The following is a 20,616-nucleotide window of genomic DNA, read 5'->3' on the forward strand; positions in this document are numbered from 1 at the left end:
CCGTCCCGGGGGTCTGGATTTTTTAACCATTTTTTTTTTTTTTTTTTTTTTTTTGACTCTAATACTAAGACACTTAATGTCTTACCTTGCTTTATCAGACGATCGAGCACGTAGGTCTCCTCGGAAGCTTCCCACTTCTTTGAAGAAGGAAGAAAGGAAGTGGGTTCCACCTAAATTCCTGCCACACAAGTATGATGTCAAGCTGAAAAATGAAGATAAGGTGAGTTGTCCGCTTGAATCCTTTCTATTATAACATGAATAATACTAAGACACTTAATGTCTTACCTTGCTTTATCAGACGATCGAGCACGTAGGTCTCCTCGGAAGCTTCCCACTTCTTTGAAGAAGGAAGAAAGGAAGTGGGTTCCACCTAAATTCCTGCCACACAAGTATGATGTCAAGCTGAAAAATGAAGATAAGGTGAGTTGTCCGCTTGAATCCTTTCTATTATAACATGAATATGCAAGTTTAATTAAATAATCACTATCAGTGTGTCTATACAGCACAATGTAGTACTTTCTGCCGGAGTCGTGGTATTAGAAGCAGGATGGCTGTAGCTGCCTGTGAGGCTGACTAGCCTGGCTGTTTCTATATATAATTGGGGTTTGTGCGTGGAGACACCTGACAATTCCCTGATACCACACACTGCTACAGTAGCTTTAGAGTGATTGCTGTTAACTGGCTAATCTCTGGTCAGGCAGTTAATGAAACTTGGTCAGAGGTAGACTAGTTAAATCATAAGCGGCAGTTGCTGCTCTTGTTCTAACTGAGCTCCTCTGAGAGTCGTAGGTAGCTGCGCTTCAGGAAGCTCGGTGTAGCTGCAGTGCTGCTGTGTGCTTTTTGTCATCTGTTTGCTAATTTGACAAGAGAGGCAGTGCTGACCTCAATTTAATGAGTACCACTTGCAGAGTTACTCCTCTGGTCTCAGGAAAAAAATCAAAACAAAATAAACATTAGTACGTAAAAGCTTTTAAGTTAGTAGCAAGCACAAGCCAAAGGAAGGTCAGAGATAAAGCAGTGGGCTTTGGCAAGAAATCTGCAACATAAACTAACGTGTTTTACTTTTTTGGCTAACTGAATCTCCCACCAATCTCTATTGTGCATCTCAGTTCTGCAAGTTCTGTTTGGTTTGGTTTGAGTCTTTGCGAGAGAGCTTTGAAAGAGCGAAGAGTTTGTGGGCATGAAGCAGTACAATGGTCCTTGCTCCTTTTAGCCACATGATATGTATTTATAATGTGATTAGATGTTAAATGTTAACAGTCTGTCTGTTTGTTATCTCCAAGATCATCAGCAACGTACCAGCAGACAGCTTAGTCCGTACAGAGCGTCCTCCCAACAAGGAGATCCTGAGGTACTTCATCCGTCATAATGCGCTACGGGCCGGCACGTGTGAGAATGCCCCGTGGGTAGTGGAGGATGAGTTAGTGAAGAAATACTCTCTCCCCAGTAAATTTAGTGACTTCTTGCTTGACCCACATAAGGTAAGAATTCCTAAAAGTACCTCCTTTGCTTTCTCACCCATTCCCCGCCCTTAAACAGTCTTTGGCAGAGACTTCAGTGTGCCAGTTGCATCAGCTTAGAGAGATGCAGAGCAGGAAGGCCCGCTCTTTTGAAGATTGACCCTTTGTGAGGTGACGCAGCATGAATGTCTGAAACGGTGGTCTACTTTGAAAATTTGAGGTGTAACTGCCTTTTCTTGATTATTATTTTTTTTTTCCCCAATAGTTTGCATTACTTGTCTGCAAGTAAAGACATGATTTCCTGGTGTAAGACAAATGGAAGAGCTATAGTCCTTACCTGGTAATGTCAGTTATTGGGCCCTTTTCATGGTTACAGTGCAAGAGCTGGATGTGTTTGATTTCATGATGCTTGGTTCTTGTATGGTGCTGGATTGAATGATGGTAGATACCACAAGTTTTGTACTGAATACTCTAAGTAGTAGGGATGGGTTTTTTCCCAGCCCTCTGTAATGACCAGCCAAATATACTGTTGACCAAGTAAATGCCATATCATGAAATCTGCTGTTTTAAAATCCATCTTTGGGTGTAGAAAGCACTACTTTGTTCATTTAGTAAACTCACTTTTTCATGGACTCGGTCTTTTTCAAGTGTTGTTCTAAAACTAGCAGAGAATTATTTGCTATATCCCATTTTCCTCAGCAGGAGGAGAACACCCTTTTCTAGCAAGCTTCTATGGACTCTTCTGGATGCTTGTAGATTTGCTTAAAGGGAAAAATAAATTCTTCATATTTAAGCTGTGTTTACCCTTGCTGTAGTATTGGGGGGTCACTGCCTTAATAGAAATTAAAGTATTTGCTGGTGGTGTACAAATTCTTTTATTCATCACACTGATGGATAGAGGCGTACCCTTAGTGTAATTAAAAATACACAACATCTTTGGTTTGACTTACAGAAGTCCTTAGCTTTATGTTTAGGGATGGTGCTTTCCGTAGTGTCTCTCCCACTTGGCATAGAGATTGAATTTATGTTGAGTTTTTAAATTTTGAGAAGTGGCTGGAGAATTTATTAATCCAGACTTAGTGTTCTGACAAAATAACTTTGTATAAGTGGCAGCTGGATATACTGTATAAGTTGTAGATCTAATATTTGTGAATTTGTGATTATCATGATTCATATCAATGCTGGATGCTTTTGGCTTAGGTAATTCTCTTCAGCAAAAATTTCAACACAGAATTTTTGTAGAATGAAGTTATGCAGACACTGGATTCGGTGATCGTGCAGTCTCCAGTAAAAATGTCTCTAATGGGCTAATGAGGGCTCTTAAACTAAAGCCTTCAAGAGTGAACATCCATGAGCCAGAAAATCTGAATATTCCTATAGTCTTAACTTGATCACGTTTGTGTATGTCCTTAAATAAATGCTTCTTAGATGCTTGCAGCTTTTGCTGTGCTTACCGCTGTGGAATTTTTTATTGCTAAGGAATCTCAAATTTTCAGCCCCTGTTTTCTGGTAATTTTATCCATAACCTAAAGGTTACATCCTGGTGTTTTATTTTTCACTTCTTGAAATATATTAGTATTCTGGGTGCATCCTGAAACTGAATTTGAGATGCTGAGATAGTCCCGAAATCAGTCTCTCTTTGGCTCTGGGTTAAACTGTTCTGTGCTAAAAGTATGCTGTCAGGTAGGTTAGTTCAGCAGCTTAAAAACAGTCAGATATTCAATCACATTACTTCAGAATTGAATCCTGTCTCACCTTCATTCCAGATGCTTTCAGGCAGTTCAGAAACCAGTCTCTGAACCCCTGTCACCCATCACTTCTGTGCTCCTTCAGTTTTGCTCTGGGTGGTGAGCGGGGTGGGGTCCAGGACTGACCCACTAAGAAGTCTCTGAGCAGAGGAACAGTTTTTGAAATTAATTTTCAGGCAAACCCCCTCCCCGCAACCTTTTAAGCAGAAACGAAGTGGTTTTATGTAATGTAGTAGGAAACACTTAAAATTCTTTGCAGTGTTTCATTTTATAAACTTAAATGTGAACTTTCTGGAATGAGCTAATGACCTCGTAACCAATGTAGTGACTACAGTGCAGAATACTGAAAGCTATTGCAGAAGTCTGTTACCCTTAACGTATTGAATACTCCATGTTCATTGGAAAAATACATTAAAAATAAACATAGGCAAAAATAATTGACAGAAAAGGATCTAGATAACCCTTATTTACCTTTAAATATTAATATAAAATCATTCTTTCTTTAATTTTAGTATATGACTCTCAACCCCTCAACCAAGAGGAAGAGCTCTCGATCACCTGACAGAAAGCCTTCTAAGAAATCCAAAGCTGATGGATCATCCCTGGGCCAGCCACTGAGCCCTACTCTGTGGTGCCACGTGCATTTGGAGAAATCTATTATTGGCTCTCCACTGAAGGTGAAAAACTCTAAGAATTCAAAATGTCCTAAAGAGGAGCTGGAAGAGGTGATGAAAATCGTGTCACCTGCTAAACTTGGTTCTAACTTTCACATTCCAAAGAGGAGCCGACTGGGGAAGGGCAGCAACAAATCCTTGGACAAAAAGCAAAGAGGCAAAAGGGTTCTGAATGGACAGAAGTCATCGGGGAAATCAAAGTCTCCTAGGAAAGGCTTGAAGACCCCTAAGATGAAAATGAAACAAATGACACTACTGGACATGGCTAAAGGTACCACTAAGGTGTCCAGGGCTCCCAGGAATTCTGGAGGCACCCCTAGGTCTTCCAGCAAACCCCAGAAACATCTGCCTCCTGCGGCACTCCATCTCATTGCCTATTACAAAGAAAACAAAGACCGGGAAGACAAAAAAAGTGCCCTTTCCTGCATCATCTCCAAAACAGCTAGGTTACTCTCAAATGAGGATCGTGCCCGTCTCCCTGAGGATTTGCGAGGGTTAGTACAGAAACGCTACGAGCTTCTAGAGCACAGGAAGAAATGGGCCACGATGACAGAGGAACAGCGAAAGGAGTATATGAAGAAGAAAAGGGAGAAGCTGAAAGAGAAACTGAAGGAGAGAGCAAAGGAGCGGAAGGAGAAGGAGATGAAGGAAAAACTGGAAAAACAGAAAAGATATGAGGACCAAGATCTTAAAGGGAAGACCTTGCCTACTTTTAAACTGGTTGATACTCCAGAAGGACTTCCTAATACGCTCTTTGGGGATGTTGCCATGGTGGTGGAGTTCCTGAGCTGTTACTCAGGGTTATTGATGCCAGATGCTCAATATCCCATTACAGCAGTTTCCCTGATGGAAGCACTTTGCGCAGAAAAAGGAGGCTTCCTTTATTTGAACCGAGTACTGGTCATTCTCTTGCAGACCCTGCTGCAGGATGAAATCGCTGAAGATTATGCTGAGCTGGGAATGAAGCTTTCTGAAATACCACTTACTTTGCATTCTGCTTCTGAGTTGGTTCGCCTATGCCTACGCAAGTCAGATGTGCAAGAGGAAAGTGAGGTCTCAGATAATGTAGATGAAAGCAAGGATTCGGCAGCTTTTGAGGATAATGAAGTACAGGATGAGTTTTTGGAGAAACTGGAGACATCAGAGTTCTTTGAGTTGACTCCTGAAGAGAAATTGCGGATACTTGGAGCGCTGTGCCACCGGATTCTAATGACGTACTCTGTGCAGGACCATGTGGAGGCCAAGCAGCAGACGTCAGCTGAGCTGTGGAAGGAGCGCCTAGCTATCTTGAAGGAAGAAAATGACAAGAAGAGAGCAGAAAAACAGAAGCGAAAAGAAATGGTGGCCAAGAACAAGGAGAACGGGAAAGATGAGAATGTGATGGGAAGAAATGAAAAGAAAAAAAACGAGATGATGAAAATAGAGCACCGGGTAGAAATAGAAGCTGATGATATGATCAGTGCTGTGAAGAGCAGGCGCCTTCTTGCCATCCAAGCCAAGAAAGAGAGGGAGCAACAAGAAATACAAATGAGAGGTAAGAAAAATACTAGGAGAGTAGAGTGTTTGTGGGTTGTGGAGTAGAAGGGAATAAGTTAATGGCAAAATTGACAGCCTATTTTCAAAAGCATTACCCGGTTTTAAAACCAGGGATTTACTCACTGGAGAAGTGTAATTCAGCTGCTATGGTTCCTATGGCAGCTCAAAATCTGGAATGTTAAGAAAAAGCAATAACTGCTTCTAGATTTTTATCTGTGGGCATCTTTTGTTCAGTACCTTTCTAATTCTGTCAGGCCCAGGAAGGTTGGAGAACAGAAAATCTGTTTTGGGAACAGAAAACAAAAAAAAATATCTTTGTCTGCATCCAGACATCTTCCAGCTCTTATGTACAGAGGAGATAACTTCCTGCCTAAAAGCTAGTTCCTACAGCTGCTGCTGGCCTTGCTGCCATGCACATTGTCAGGTTGATGCTAGCTGCCCTTCTCCCAGGTAAGGATTTAGGCAACAGATTTCAGTTTACAGTTTATCACTTTAAAGAATTAGTTATGGCGTTGTATAAATATAAACTATCCACTCAAACCTCTATAATCACGAGTTGCAATACCAAACTTTGTATGCCTCTGTGTAAGTAGTGCTTTTTGCTAAGGAGTATGGAATATGAAGAGAAAAATACTTCGGAATTACACTTCAGGGATTTTTTTGGTTGTAAATGTGGGTACTGGGCAGATGGAAGTGGACAGCATAGCTCATCTGGGTTGTTATTTCCCTTCTGAAACAGTTGAGGGACAAGCATCCCGCATGCAGCCTGGCTTATGTGCCTTAGCTGGAATCTGGGAGTATCTGTTCTAGGAGACCAAGAATAGGTAAATAATGTGGAACACCCTGAGGCTCCTAAGGAAGTAGACTGGATACAACCATGCCTCACATTGAAAGGAAATAGACCTTTCAGATCTTCTGTTAAGAGCTGCGAGTCTCAGAGTATCGATAAACTGCTGAAGATCTGGAGGGCTGTCCTACTTCTCCAGAAAAACAAAATACCAAATATCTAATGTGCTGTAGCTCAGTGGCGTCTTGGCCCCAATTCTTATAGTGTTCCAGTTGTTTGACAGCAAGGTCAAGTTCATGATAAGATTTTACTGCAAAATTAAATAGTTTGGACACTACTCCTTCTTGTTGTTCTCACTTGATAGTTTGTGCTAGTTATATATGAAAAAAAGCAATGTTACATTGATGGAGATAAGAATCATTTGGCTTGCATGCTGGGGAAGTTTAAGTCATTCTTTTGGACTCCACAAGGAAAACTAGGTCTCTCTGGCGGGGAAGGAAGGATCAAGCCTTTCATTAAGGTTTGAATTCATATTGCTTCCTTTCCCCATAGCAAACCCCAACATTTCAGGCATCCAGGGCTTTTTACCTGTTAAGCAGTTGTTACCAAGCATGAAGGTACCCTCAAAAGTACCAAAGATCTTGGTTAGTGTTGATGGTGCAGTAGTTAGGGCTGCAGGGTTAGCAGCTCGGAGCTAATCTGTTCAGGACTTCAGACTTGGGGGCTGGTGTGGTTTCAGTATGTGAAAAATAGTTCTGGATAACCACAATGAGAACTGCATCAGCGTGCTCCTACCATCACACAGGCTTTCTGTGGGCTTTTTCAGCATACTGGCTTTCACACCACTTCACTTGCATTTGCTTTTAATAGTGTTAGTATCTCCGGGGGAAGTAAAAGAGTAGGTGCTGACAAAACACCAATTGTGCAGTGGTTCAATATTCATATATATATATATGTGGATGAACCACTGCACAATAGGTGTTTTGTCAGCAACTACTCTTTTACATATATATAGATACATATCTCGCAGTCAGAGGTTTCTTTTTCACCACTCTGGTAACATCTGTAACACTGGGAGCGCTAACCCCTTTCAAGTTAAACCTATCAAGATTGCGGCCAGTACTACCAAGCTAGTCTCAGCTCAAAAAAGAACCCAGTGTAAGAAAGCATAGATTATTTTTTTTTGTTCAAAAGAAGTCCATACAGAACTTCCTGTTGAGATAACATGATTAATATCTGTACTTTCTCGATAGTAAAAGTCAAGTCACTTCCATTTCTGTGTTACTGCAGCACTTGCTAATTGTTCTTTGCCTTATCACTCCATGAAGCAATAGCTCCCATACAGTCTGTTGGAGGAGAATGGAGAGCCGGAAGCTTATACAGCTAACGAAGCCTGCTAGAGAGGAAAGTACCAGCTGAGACTGGCTTGCCGTCACAATTGAAAATGAGATGCGGGGAGGAGCCCTTTAGTTTGGTGTCTTTGTTCTCATTTTGTTTGAACAGTTTTGGCATATGAGTAAATTTAAGTTTCTGTTCTTTCCTTGCCTCTTCCTTATTCTGGCACTTGATAGTACCTGCTGCAACTGGTCTTTACAGTTGGACAGAAAAAATACCTGTCTCATGAGTGTCCACGATATCCCACGTTGAAAGCATTGAAGAGTTTGCTGGCAGTATGGCTTGTTTTGGTTGGAGTCTTGGCTCTTGAGGGGAGGGTACTGAGGAAGAGGGAAGTGTACCTTGTGCTAGCATCCAGTGATGGCAGTAAGTCTTGAGAAGGTGTCAAGGAGAGAGATCCTGGGGGAATCATATCACCTCTGTCTTCTTCTAGTGGAAGGTGAGAACGGTACTTCCTGTAGTATGGGTCTCCTGATGTGGTTTGCGAGGCTCAGATTTAGGTGACACAAGGCATTTTGTACTGTGAGAGTGGCTGTTGCTACTTGTCTGATTTCAGTATTTTGACATAGGGAGAGGTCATAAGGTTTAGGGAGGAGTTGATATTTACAGACATATGGGTTGTGCAGCTGCTTGTGTCGGGCAGGTATGGATTGACAGGACAATTTTGCCATGCTGCAATTACTGTAAGTTGGTATATTGTTGGTATGTTATTATATAAAAGCTGATATATCGAGTTGGTGTAACAAATGCAAGGGTATGTTTTTCAGCATGTCTCTTCTAATCAGTCAGGATTGATTACATTGGCAGGACTTCAGAGACTTACCAGGTATTTACTAATCGACTGTTATCAAACCTATCTTCATACAGAAAATGGCTGCAAGAGCAAGAGTAGGTAGTAGCCCTGGGAAAAGTCCTAGCAAGAAGTTAGCTTTCTCCCTGGGACAGCAGCCAGCATATGACCTCTATGTGCTCGCTTTTACCTGCCCCACTCCACCTCACCCCTTCCATATGGTCTCATTCCATCTGCTTCAAACCCTCCTTTGGGATGCAAAGATGAGTCTTCATTTCTTCGTCTTTTTTATTTTTTTTTCTTCGAGTGTTCTCAGGACACAGAAGAATGTTGCCTATAGCTTTTTGTGCAAGTTGTGAAGGGGTGATGTTTTTGTTAGACTGAGATCAAGGCTCTGAAGAGCCAGTGTGACTCAGTTTGATGTTTTGTTCCTTTTTGTTCAGGCAGTTCTTGGTGAAAGTACACCTATTCTTCAGAGACGGGCAAAAGTGTAGAGAGACTCTCGAACCATCATGAGAAGCATAAATCCCGTTGACCTTAATGATTTGTCTCTTGGCAGAAGCTGCTTTGCTTCTTGCTCCTTACCTAGAGATGTGAAATGACATGTTTTGTTCTGTAAGACTTTCCAAGGAGCCTGTGATGTCAGGATTTAGGCCACTTAGTATTTTTCTTTCCCCTTCTTTTTGTCAACAGCCATGGATATTGAGAGCTACTGAAATTCCAATACTTCCGTCGTGAGTGGGAAACCTGAGGTTTCTATTTTAATGCTCTTCCACATCATAGCATATATGGGAAAGCATGAGGTGTTAGGAGATGTGACTTAGTTGCTGTTGTGGGACAGTTGTGCCTGGAAGAGGCCTCTATTGTGCCAGATCTGGTTTTTTGGTAGGTAGGGTTGTGGGGAGAGTGTTCCCCATAGCTGCAGTTGTGGAAATGCAGGTGTCCGTTAGCCATGCTGACCTCTGTGGTCTCACAGCTGGACTGCTCCCAACACTTGAGCTGGCCAGAGCAGAAGTCCTTGTCGTATATTGTGCTGTAGTTCGACATCTTTGACCCTGTTGTTATATGGGATTGCACAGCAATGGATGCCACTTTGTTGATCTAGAATGAGAAATAATAATGAGGACTAATTTCTCCAGACAATTTTCATCCAGACTTTCCTCTTTCCTCAGCCCAGTTCATCCTTATGCCTTGACTTCTTAATAATTCTTGAGCTTTTTCTAGGATGGTGGGTGGAAAGTAAGATGAAGGATGGATGGCTGTGCTAAAAGAATATTAACCAAAGTCACCAATAATTTTTTTTTTTTTTTTACTCCCATGGTGTAGTAAAATAAAAGAGAATACTGATGTCTGGATACAGTAAAAGAAAGCTAATACTTCTCTGTGCTAATTCCAACAGTGAGGATGGAGAAAGAAGCAGAGGAAGAAAGAATCCGGAAGCATAAAGCTGCAGCTGAGAAAACCTTCCAGGATGGAATTGCCAAAGCGAAGCTGGTGATGCGCAGGACCCCAATTGGCACCGATCGTAATCATAACAGGTAGGAAAGGAAATGATCTCAAGCTGCCAGCTCTCCCTTCTGAGAGGAGCTTTACCAGGTAGCAGTCCCCAAGAGGTGATTGATACGGAGGGTGTTGAGAGGACTCCCTGTGTATTGAACTGTGGGGGAGAGCAGAAGTGAGTTTTTTGTGTATAAAGAGCGTAATGGCCTTCACTGGTTTACATGGCCAGCTTTTTGAGGCCTTCCTGTGGAAGTCAGGATCCACTAGCCAGTGGAGCTTCAAGTGCTTGCATCAGTGCTCAAGAACCTAATTACCATCTTCTTTTTTTTTCTTTTTTCATGTTTGTTGCACAGGGATGCTCTTAGAATGGATTCTAATAAAAGCTTTTCGTGTTTCTCAACTGTGCTAATATGAAGATATACATGCATTTGGTTTTTATTGAGTCAGGCACACAGATGCTTCTCCCCTCTGTGCAATTAAAGGCAGATGTGTGTAACTAGCCGGAAGAGGAGACGGGTGCCTTTTAACATGTGTGTTTCCTACAGGTATTGGCTGTTTTCGGATGAGGTTCCTGGCTTGTTCATTGAGAAAGGCTGGGTACATGACAGTGTAGACTACAGATTCATCCTTCCCCATCAGAAAAAAGATGATTTTAAAAAGGACTACAGCCCAGGAGGTATGATCAGCCTGCTTCTCTGTTGGTATTTCCTTTGTTGCTGTCTGACTGTTAGAATGGATTTGTGAATATGAGAGAGAACTGTCTAGTCTGAGTGTTTTCATGGGGATACTATGATTTAAGCCTTTAAACTCTAGAAGCCTGCACACAGGAGAGTCTGATGTTCATGATGATGTCCCTCCTGCTGCTGCAGGTCTTGAGACTGCCTGCAATGGACCACATAAGGACCATGGGATAAATCACCTTTCTCTTAAAAGCAGTGAGGTTGATTTCAATTGTGGGCTAATCCCTCTGGTTTACTCTGAACCTGCTGAGTTGCAGTGTGCCAGACTTCTTGGACAAGTAGTCAGTTGTGTGCTGCAGAGAGTGAGGGTATCCATCACAATGCTAACGTTCCACCAGTGGCAAGACTCCCAGATTAACCTGTGAAATAGTATCAAGCAGGACAGTCTTCTAGATACCTATAACTTTGCTGATTGAGGCCATTTTGGCAAACAGCCCTCTTGCACGTGTCCTCTCAGCCTGCTGTTCACCTTGTACTGAATGTGCAGGTGAAGTGCAATGACTAGCCGAAGTTCTAGTGCTTCCTGTAATTTTGTCTGGCTGACTTGGAGCCTGGGTGGTGGAGCCTCGCAGGCAGAACTTGGACATGCACAAAAATCAGTCTGTGGGGAGGGAAACCTAACACTTCTATGTGGAAATAGTTCTTGGTACAGAAGAGCATGCTATAATCTGACTCCAGTTGTCGTTTCAGTCCTGATCATTTCTTGCTTTTGAAGCATCATAGGCTGACATTGAGTCCATCTACTGCATGCGAGAGACTATATTGAGTTAAATCAGAGAGCCCTCACCTCGTGGTATTTTGTCTTAGACAACGGGCAGAGTAGACATCTGTAGAAGAATGGAACAGGGCAAAGCCACAGTGAGATACTTCATCCAGCGTGTAACTTTCCAGCCATCTGCGTCTTGGTGACTTGTTGAGCTGGAGGTGGTATCATTCAGTGGCCCTCAATGAGCGTATTTTCTTATGTGAACTTTTTCAAATATTGGCCAGCCATGTTCCTGTACACCAGCTTGCTTCCAGCTGTATTAATTTCTCAACTGCTGCCTGTGTATTTACCCAGCTAGTGTGCAAGATTTCAGCACGTTCCTTTTGAAACATAACAAGCAAAGGCTTAAATAAGCAAAGGTTTAACTTCATGTCAGACTGTTGTCTAAGATGCTCAGAAATACAAATACATCCTATTTATAACTCGTTCAGTTCTAAAAGTACTTTATCAGTATATAGCTAAAAAGTTAAACTAGTTTTATGTATTTGAAATAGTAGGAATGCTTTATTTTATATATGTGCTTTATGATGCAGTAATTTATTTAAAAATCCGTGATTTTTTTTTTTCTATTTCTATAAATGTATATACTGTGAGCTTTAGCAAACTAATGCTGGATTAGTTTTCCTTGACAAATGTATTGCTGGCCTAGATGCTGAATATAAACACTTAACTGGAGATAGGTTAGTTTTTGCAAAATAAAAATGCTCACTGAGGAGGAAAATGAATACACTTGAGCGCTTGTGCTTTTCTTTTACAGACAAACGGAAGAGCGCAGCTGCCGATGGCAGAGTGAGCAAGCTTCACCGGTCTGTGCATGCTGCAGACCTTCCCGCAGAGACCACTGCACCCAAGCAGGGACAGAACTTATGGTAACGCATGCTTTTATAGCTGCGAAGTACTCAAAGCGTAGAGGTCAAGGAAACTAGACAGGTTTCTTTTGATAGACCCTACTATATACCTATTACTGTTTCAGTACTTAACAGTTGGATTAGTTTAGCAGCTCTCCAGGCCCCTGTTACTGATATTATTACTAGTAATGAACTGGCTAATAGGGCAGCCAGTCCAAGAGCCAGTGGAACCATTATAATCAATCTAATCAATCAGACTTAAAGCCAATATAAATTAAGCTGGTAAAATGCTACTTTGATGCATTGCTTTTTAAATATGTTATATTCAGAAGAATTGTTAATTTAAAAGAATTGCTGCGCTTTTTTCAGTATTGGTAAGCGTTACTTTAAAAAAAAAAAAGAAGAGGGGAGCAGTGACTTAGCTAAGTGTGTCTAGGTTTTCTTTCATGGTTCATCTCAGCAGACCTGAATTGTGGCACATGTGGTCCTTGAGCACATGAAATTAAAGTCTTCATTGAGATCTTTGGAGACAGGTCTATATCCTGTGTGTTCTTGTACTATGTGAGACATGCACAGCCATCCCCCAGCTCCTTGTCAGTGTCTTCTTCCTAGGCTTCGCAGCAGACTGTGGTGGTGTCCATTTGTTCTCCTATAGCACCATATCATGGAATTGATTTTTGTTGCTACTGATAATTATAGCTTAGCAAAATTATTCTTCCATGTTGACAGCCTGTTATCCCTTTAATGTTTCCCAATGCCAAACAGTAGCCACCAACGTGTCTTCTAAGTGAATCAAATGTAAACACTCTACCTTTGAGCACGTTTGATTGTGACTTGCTCCAGTAATTGGCCCTACCAATGTCTTTTATCTTGAAAGATAATCTATGTCAACTGTTGCCCTGTGTGGTAAGGAGTGATCAGCAGTGTCCCTGTGCCAGAAAATACTGGCTACAGCTTTACCTACTAAACTGCCTGTGAAGGACTCTGCATTTTTTAGATAACCCTAAGAAGTAACTGTCACAAAGTACTTGCTCCTGCAGCTCCCGTTAGCAGCGGCTTTTCCCCAGAATTTTCCACTGCTGACACACAAAGTGAGGTTACTTGGTCTTCGATAAATATCACCAGTTGTGAGCTTAGCTCCAAAGCATAGTTCCACTGCTGCAAGTCGGAACTACTCTACTAAAGATGTTCCTGCTCCCCCAGCAGGAACTGTTAAAGAGACTGAAATTTGAGGATTTCTTGATTCATCTAAACCATTAGCATTGAGTGCTGACTCTTTGTATTGCTCTACCCCTTCTCTTTCACTGCTAGCAGGTCACAGGAGATAGCAGAGTTTCCTCTGCATGCCTTGACTCTGTCCAATATTGCCATGACAAATCTCCACCCCTTTCTCAGTCTAGTACTTTGCCCGTCTTGTCACATGGCCAAAATTCAAGCAATTTCCTGGGGAATGGGTGCTAAACAGGAGGTCCTAGAGGACAGTACGATCCTCAGGGAAGTCCTCTCTGGTCTTCCTAACTGCCTCTTCTAATACTTGATCTTCATTTAGCAGAGATGGCAAGATGTGTTCCTTGTAGAAGGACAAATTATATGAGGAAAACAGTAGCTTAAATTAATAGTACATAGTGCTATAAACTGAAGACAACATAGCGCCAAATCAGATGAGTTAAGTAACACGGAATCCCTGAAACTTGTAATTCCAGGCCGAACTTGAAAAAGCATAGTATTTGATATTAGTGTTGAATTGCTCAGTCAGGTTGGCAACTCTCAACGACATGCTGAGAGGGATCAGAGTGGTTATAAAGGTAGGAGGCTAGAGTAACTACTCATACAGCCCAGGAGAAGCAGCTCTCTGAACCAGGTCCTGTACACTCTCAGGACTGAATTATATTCTGTTACTAAGAGCTGCTTTGTATGAAGTGACCATAATATGCGGCATTCTCCTTTTTTTAGAAAAGAGAGCAACAAAAAGAATTAAGAAGCTTGTTAAAAAAAAAAAAAGAAAAGAAAAAGCTTAAAGTGGCAGCCAAAAGCCTAAAATACTTTCAAAGAGATTGTCTTAAAGTTTCCATACTAGATGGTCAAAGCAAGTGCTGCCTCTTACCTTTGAAAAAAAGGTTTGAGGAAACTTGGAAACAAAACAGCAGCAACAATAACAAAACATTCTCAGTATGGTTCACATCAGGATAAGGAAGCTATTAAAAGTAAGAAGGCCTACTTAAAAACCGTGGTTGAGTCTAAATGAAGGAAATAAAAAGGATGATAAACCGAAGTACGGACGAAGGGCAAAACATTTTTTTTTTTTCTTTTTTCCCTTGAGTAACAATCTTGCTTCACAAGATCTGTTGTTACAGAGCCTGCCTTAGGATAAGAGGGAGGCTCTTCTCATGAGTGAATAATTGGCTAAGAAATATGAAACAAATTACAGAAATACTCTAATCTGTGTGTTCAGCAGGGAGATGGAGAGTAATGCTAGAGGAGAATGGGGAAGTCTCCTAAAGAAAGAGGATTTTCTTTTGATACAGAAAAAAGGGATCAGGAAATTAAACTAGCAAATGGCAGTTTTGAAATAGAGAGGAAAGTACTACTTCAGATCATACAGCTGATGCATGCAACTCTCTGCTACCAGCTGCTGTGGATCTTCAAATTTGTACCTGTTCAAAGCACCAGTTGGACAAATCGCTGAAAGAGGAGTTCGTTGAGCACAAAGGTTCTTGTCCTGGCACACGAGGAAGTCCTCAAACCAGCAGATGCTAAAATCTGTAGGGGCAGGTCGAAGAAATGTCGCTGCATGCCTGCTCTGCCCCTTTGCTGCTCAGAAATAAGATACTGAGCTGGGTGGGATTTTTTTTTTTTTTTTGGCCTCTGCTCTGCCCCTTTGCTGCTCAGAAATAAGATACTGAGCTGGGTGGGATTTTTTTTTTTTTTGGCCTGGCTCTTATGCCACAGTGTCTTTTGATTTCTGTCCTTTTTGGTACCTGCTAGGAAAGACTGCTAACAATCACAGCACTTGCTGTTTTTTTACTGAGAGTGTCATGCCTGTGTGCGTTGTTCTGCCAAGTAGGTTGGCAGTGTCAGGATGTCGAGGTAAAGCACTGCAAATGGAAGATCTGAGCCAGATGTAGGCCTTCATGCCCTTCAAGTGAGCAGGGGGCACAATGGCAGCTTTTCAAAGAAAATGTAACCACTTCTAACTTAGCATTATTCTGTGCTGTCTGCATGGCTTTCTCCTAACTGACAGGGCCGCCTAAAGCCATTTCCGCAGATAAGCAGTAAGCTTCCTCAGCTGAAAGACTTTTCTTTAAAGCTCTAGAACTGCAAATAGCCTGTTTGCTAAGTACCTATCTGACAGCTGTCACCATGTACAGGTAAGCTTCTACAAGAAGACAGGTGACAACCGGAGAGCTGTTATTTCAGGGGATAGCCAGTAACTAGAACTTGCCTCTGAGGAAATCCATGTTCCTATTACTGTGTTTTCCTCTGTGGCTGTTGCCATTGATCTCTCCAGTCTCAAGGACTCCCATGAGCATAGATGGTTATGGAAGAGTCTCCTCCTTGGCTGCTTTTTGCACATTGTCCTTGCACACCCTGAGAAGCCCTGAGACCACACTGAAGTCCTTGGATATCTACACCCCCTGTTGTTTGGACACAAGGACTTGTTAAGCTATGACTCATGATGTTAGCATGTGGTGCATAGGAAGTTTGATTTCTTTGTGTTCTGCTTTAACTCCTGCCATCTGTCTCTTTTTCCTAGTAGTACATCTAACATGGGATTGAGAGTAGCCTCACAGTGCACATAGAGCATCTTTAGCTTTACCCTTTTATACTCTAGAGCGATAAGACTTTGAAATGAACACCAAATTAACTCAGTGAATGGTTGTATTTCACAGTCCTGCCCCTTTTCTCTGTGAGGATGGGAGCTGGTAGGACATTGGTGAAGGGAGAAATAGATTCCATACTTCTGCCAAGAGCTACAGAAAAAGTGGTTTCTGCTTTTAGTACTTTGTCCCCAAAAAGAAGAGAGCCCAGTGTTCTGTCCTAAAAGTGCAGAGGCTGAATCATTGTTCTCATTGAGAATCATAAATGCTTGGTTACTTCTGTCTTCTCCAGGCAGATGGACCAGTCCCATTTCTAACATTGTGCACCACTTTCACTGATGTTGATGCTTATTAAAAAAATATCTCCCTGTTTTAAAGCTTCTGGGCACATGGTCCCTGAAAAAGTCTTTTGTCCATACCATAGTGCTTCGTGAGCTGTGTACATACTGGTCTTTCCTGCAAGAACCACGGGTTAATCGCAGTCTTTGCAGTATATTAGTATGCAGGAGACTTCTTGCTCATCCTGGTCAGAAAGCAGTTGAATTTTGGAAACAGTGGCATCTCTGCAGAGTAACTCCCGTTGTTCTTCATCTATTAGGAATACACCATGATATGGCGGGTCCCCTCAGCAGACAATTTGAGTTAACCATGAGTGGGTGCTGACAGACTCCATTCTCACGCCTATATTCTACAGATGGAGTTCCCCTGTTTCCACCAACCCTCCAGAGCAGGTACTGATCCTGGGCTCCTCTAGATGTTGTCCTCTTGATTTCTTCATTCCCTAGTCTGCAGTCCAGGTTTTATACCTTTCTCTGTCCCTTGCAGCTTGTAGCCTGAGAACAGGTAGGAATATTCAGCCTGAGTGAATACTGAGAGCTCCTTTTGACTTGATGCTTGTGCCATTGTCCCTTCTGTTTTGATTGCTGACCAGTCTGCTGGCTTGTGCTGCCAGAAACGTAAGAAAAGAATCTAGGCTGTTACTTAGGGATGTGGGAAGCCCTTACCCCAGTCAGGATTTCCCCCTTTCAGGTCAGTTTGAAGACTTCCATCTGATCTTGACTCTCCCAAAGGCATCTTTCCCATCACTCCGGATTGTGTTATTAACCTCCGTGCCAGGCCACATGAAGGGCACCAATTGCCTTCCCCTCCCTCTTACCAAGACCCACAAGCTCATAGCCTTATTGCCTCCCCCGTTTAAAATGCCAGCCCTGTCTTATCATATCTGTGCTCCCAGCCTCGTGCTGGTTGAGCCCTGGATGGAGGTGCAGGTGGTTCCTTCAGGTAGTAGGGAGTGCATGGAGCTAGGTTGAGAACCAGGAGCTGTGGCTGCACAGAGCAGTAAGGTGTCACCAATCAAACTAACACAGGTACCTCTTTGATATGTTTATATTTTGCACATTTGAGTTCAAGCTGATGTAGAACAGTTCCCTCTCTCAGAAATCCCAGTTCTTCTCTCAGGGCGAAGTGGGAAGACTCAAGTACCTGTTGCAGATGTTCTCCCTTCCCTGTCCCATTTCCTTTTCAGCAGGAACAAAGTTGTGCCAGGGCTTAACCCTAGCTTTCTTAAAAGGATGATACCTGCTTTCTCACGCTGGCCAGCAGCCTGTGCTGTCTTTCCCCAAACCACGTAACACTGGAGAATCCAAGCGCCATATGCTAACTGTTTCCAGTGCCCTTTCATTTTTACAGTAAGATAGAACTGTGCAGGCAATTCCCCCCTTAGATTTGCAGCCATGGGGGAAAGCTGAGAAAGCTTGGGCATGGTCTTCTCGGATATTTTTCCAACTGGATCCCGTGGTGTATCACCAGCAGTGACTGATGTTGTTTCATCATGACCTAGGCAACCTTCTCGACATGCCTGAGAAATAGTCCTCTGCTGGGTATCTGCAGGACAACTGTTTTGAAGCTTGGTTTATGCCATTCCCATATTGTGACAGATTCTTCATACTGAAATATGGCTTAGAACCAATCCCAAGATTTGTCCCAAGGGTTTGGAAGCAATTTGATACCAAATATTCTAGAGAAATTTCTCTTTATTTAGCAGAAGTCCAGTAGACTTAGAAATGCTAGTCCTTGCAGTGGTCTGTCTGTGGACCTTCCAGTGAATGTAGGAATGCTAATTAGTCACCATAAGTGGCATCTATAAGAAAAAGACACAAGTTATATTGTTACAGGTTTGTGTGAATGCCTCTTGGATCCCCTGACCAGCCCTTAATCGCTACTACTTTTGAAGTGCCTGTGCTAGGCTCTAGTGGGTGAAAGATATTTGGAGCTGCTCTGTCATGTTTCTCGCAGGGAGGGTGTGCAGAGGATAGTGGTGGCCTAAAGATTTGATCTCAATGTGCAAAATGAGGATGCTCCACAGGGTTGGAGCTGAATTGAAGCAGGTGACTGGCAAGAAACTATTTTTCTTCCATTTTTAAACTATGGAAGTCTAGTCCTATGTTTTATTGGAGTTATTAATTTACTAACAATGCAAATTGTGAGGCCATTCCCCTAATATGAGCATACTAGAACTCTGAAATATTTTCTTTTCAGATACGATATTTAGTAAGTATTTCTGCCAGAAAAGTAAGCATTATGGATACTGTTATTCCAAGAGGAGCCAGAACAGCATCTTTCTCTAGTTGTTGCTTGGCTCACCTGAGCTTGTGCCCAAGAAGAAAAATTAGATCTGGAGTCTTCTCTGTGGCTGGTAAGGATCACATAGTGGTCCTTTGCAGTTGCTTCCATATAAGGTTGATTTTGCTATTCCATCACTTCCCTCTTCTAAGGAGCAATCCTCTTCTAGAAGATATGTAATTAGTCTTATTTTCTGGAAACGAGCTCTGAAGCTCAGATTGAATCCCCACGCCCATCAGGTGAGGAGGCTCCATGGCATCCTAGAATAGAGTTGGGAAAAAAAGAGGAAAAGAGCAGAATTTCAGGCTATCTTAAAGCTAGTTTATATCTACAACCCAGCACTAAAACTTGATTGTACTCTGGAATTGCAGAGAGAACGCCTTTTGTAGAGAACTCTGCAAAAGTTTTCCCCTTTTAGATTCAGCTAACTGCCAATTATCATTGCTGTCCTGAAGAACTTTCTGAGCAGAAAGGTTTAAAGCTAATCAATATGGTTTTCACATACTGCATTTGAGCTTTCAGGTTAGGGCGAGCTTCTTAGAAAGGAGGACTTCTGCACTTACAGAGGGCATAGCCTTCACAGTCACAAATCTACATCATCAGCAATTGTGGTATAAGCTAGGACATACCCTTTTTTAATCTAGGGACTTCTTGGGTTAATGAAAGAAGTCGAAGGCTCTGCAGAAAGAATGATTAAATTGCCATGCTATGCAGTGCATAGCATGTTAATCTTTTCTAGTGCATCTAAAATGACATTCAGATTACTTAAACTGACTGCAACTTAGTGAATCTAATCCCTGGGGTAGATGACTAAATTCAAATGCCAATGTTTTAATAAACTTAATGGGGAAAAATCTATAAATCAGTTCTGTGTTTATTTTGTTTTTATTTTTCTTACCCTGGAATTGGCTACATTTGGGGGACCTTGAAACGAGGCCAATCTGAGTCAGAATGCTTATGCCAGCATTACTGGAAGTGTTTCACCTTGCTCCACGGGGTTGCGATATAGGTTACTTGTCATCCCTGCCTACTAATACTTGTGAACTATTTAGAAGAAGGAATTGTCTTGCCACAGAGATATGTTAGCTGATGTTGGTGTATGTTATATCTTTCAGGTTTCTCTGTGACAGTCAGAAGGATTTGGATGAGCTGCTGGATTGCCTGCACCCACAAGGAGTAAGAGAGAGCCAACTAAAGGAGCGTTTGGAGAAAAGGTGAGCCTGCTCTTTTGGTTTTTTTTTTTTCTCTATGTGCCTTCTCAAAGTCAAAGCATATCCTCGTCACAGAAAGCCTTTCCATTCCTGGGGCAGCATTCTGTGCTTCGCTTTGATCGTGCCTGTGCTGAAGAGGGGAGGATATTGAGGATGAGAAATTGCTGTTTCTCTTGGGCAGTAACTGCAGGTTCTTGAGAAGTAATACTCTAAACTGTGAAGAGGTTCTGTCTATCTTTAAATTGCTCCTTGCAAGTGGAAACAAAGGCAGTGCTGTCTCACTCACAGAGCTGGAACTACCACATGCTTTCAAGTGTCTTTTTCAAAGAACGTTCTGCACTGGTGGAGCATGTAGATCACGGTGGATACCATTGTTGCCCCAGTGCCCACGTAGCTCACAGGGCAGTGGCCTGCATGTATTCAAAGGTGGTTTTTGATTTTCCAGGTATCAGGACATCACGCATTCTATCCATTTGGCTCGGAAACAGAACTTGGGCCTCAAATCCTGTGATGGCAACCAGGAACTGCTGAACTACCTCCGAAGTGATCTAATTGAGGTTGCGACTCGGCTGCAAAAAGGAGGCCTGGGATATGTTGATGTGACACCAGAATATGAAGCAAGAGTGAGTGAACAGGCAAAGTAGTACCGAGCAAGACAAGTGTGAGCTGATACTTTCTGTGGAAGGTCTTGAGTCTTTTGTTCTCCTCAGACAAGAGGATC

The 20,616-nt window shown here is 42.2% G+C and overlaps 1 protein-coding gene across 1 annotated transcript in view; it reads left to right on the forward strand.

Moving 5' to 3' along the window:
• Positions 1-20,616, forward strand: part of BAZ1B (bromodomain adjacent to zinc finger domain 1B) — a gene marked incomplete at its 5' end in the record, with an annotated part of 45,289 nt that overhangs the window by 7,917 nt on the left and 16,756 nt on the right. Inside the window, 8 exons of the mRNA XM_009276377.1 lie at positions 99-220; positions 1,284-1,481; positions 3,721-5,416; positions 9,790-9,928; positions 10,436-10,566; positions 12,154-12,265; positions 19,800-19,898; positions 20,341-20,518. Coding sequence (XP_009274652.1) covers positions 99-220; positions 1,284-1,481; positions 3,721-5,416; positions 9,790-9,928; positions 10,436-10,566; positions 12,154-12,265; positions 19,800-19,898; positions 20,341-20,518 — 2,675 coding nt within the window. The remainder of the gene's footprint in view (positions 1-98; positions 221-1,283; positions 1,482-3,720; positions 5,417-9,789; positions 9,929-10,435; positions 10,567-12,153; positions 12,266-19,799; positions 19,899-20,340; positions 20,519-20,616) is intronic.

The sequence above is a fragment of the Aptenodytes forsteri genome, unplaced genomic scaffold (assembly GCF_000699145.1).
Source record: "Aptenodytes forsteri isolate BGI_AS27 unplaced genomic scaffold, ASM69914v1 Scaffold209, whole genome shotgun sequence".
Classification (NCBI taxonomy): Eukaryota; Metazoa; Chordata; class Aves; order Sphenisciformes; family Spheniscidae; genus Aptenodytes; species Aptenodytes forsteri.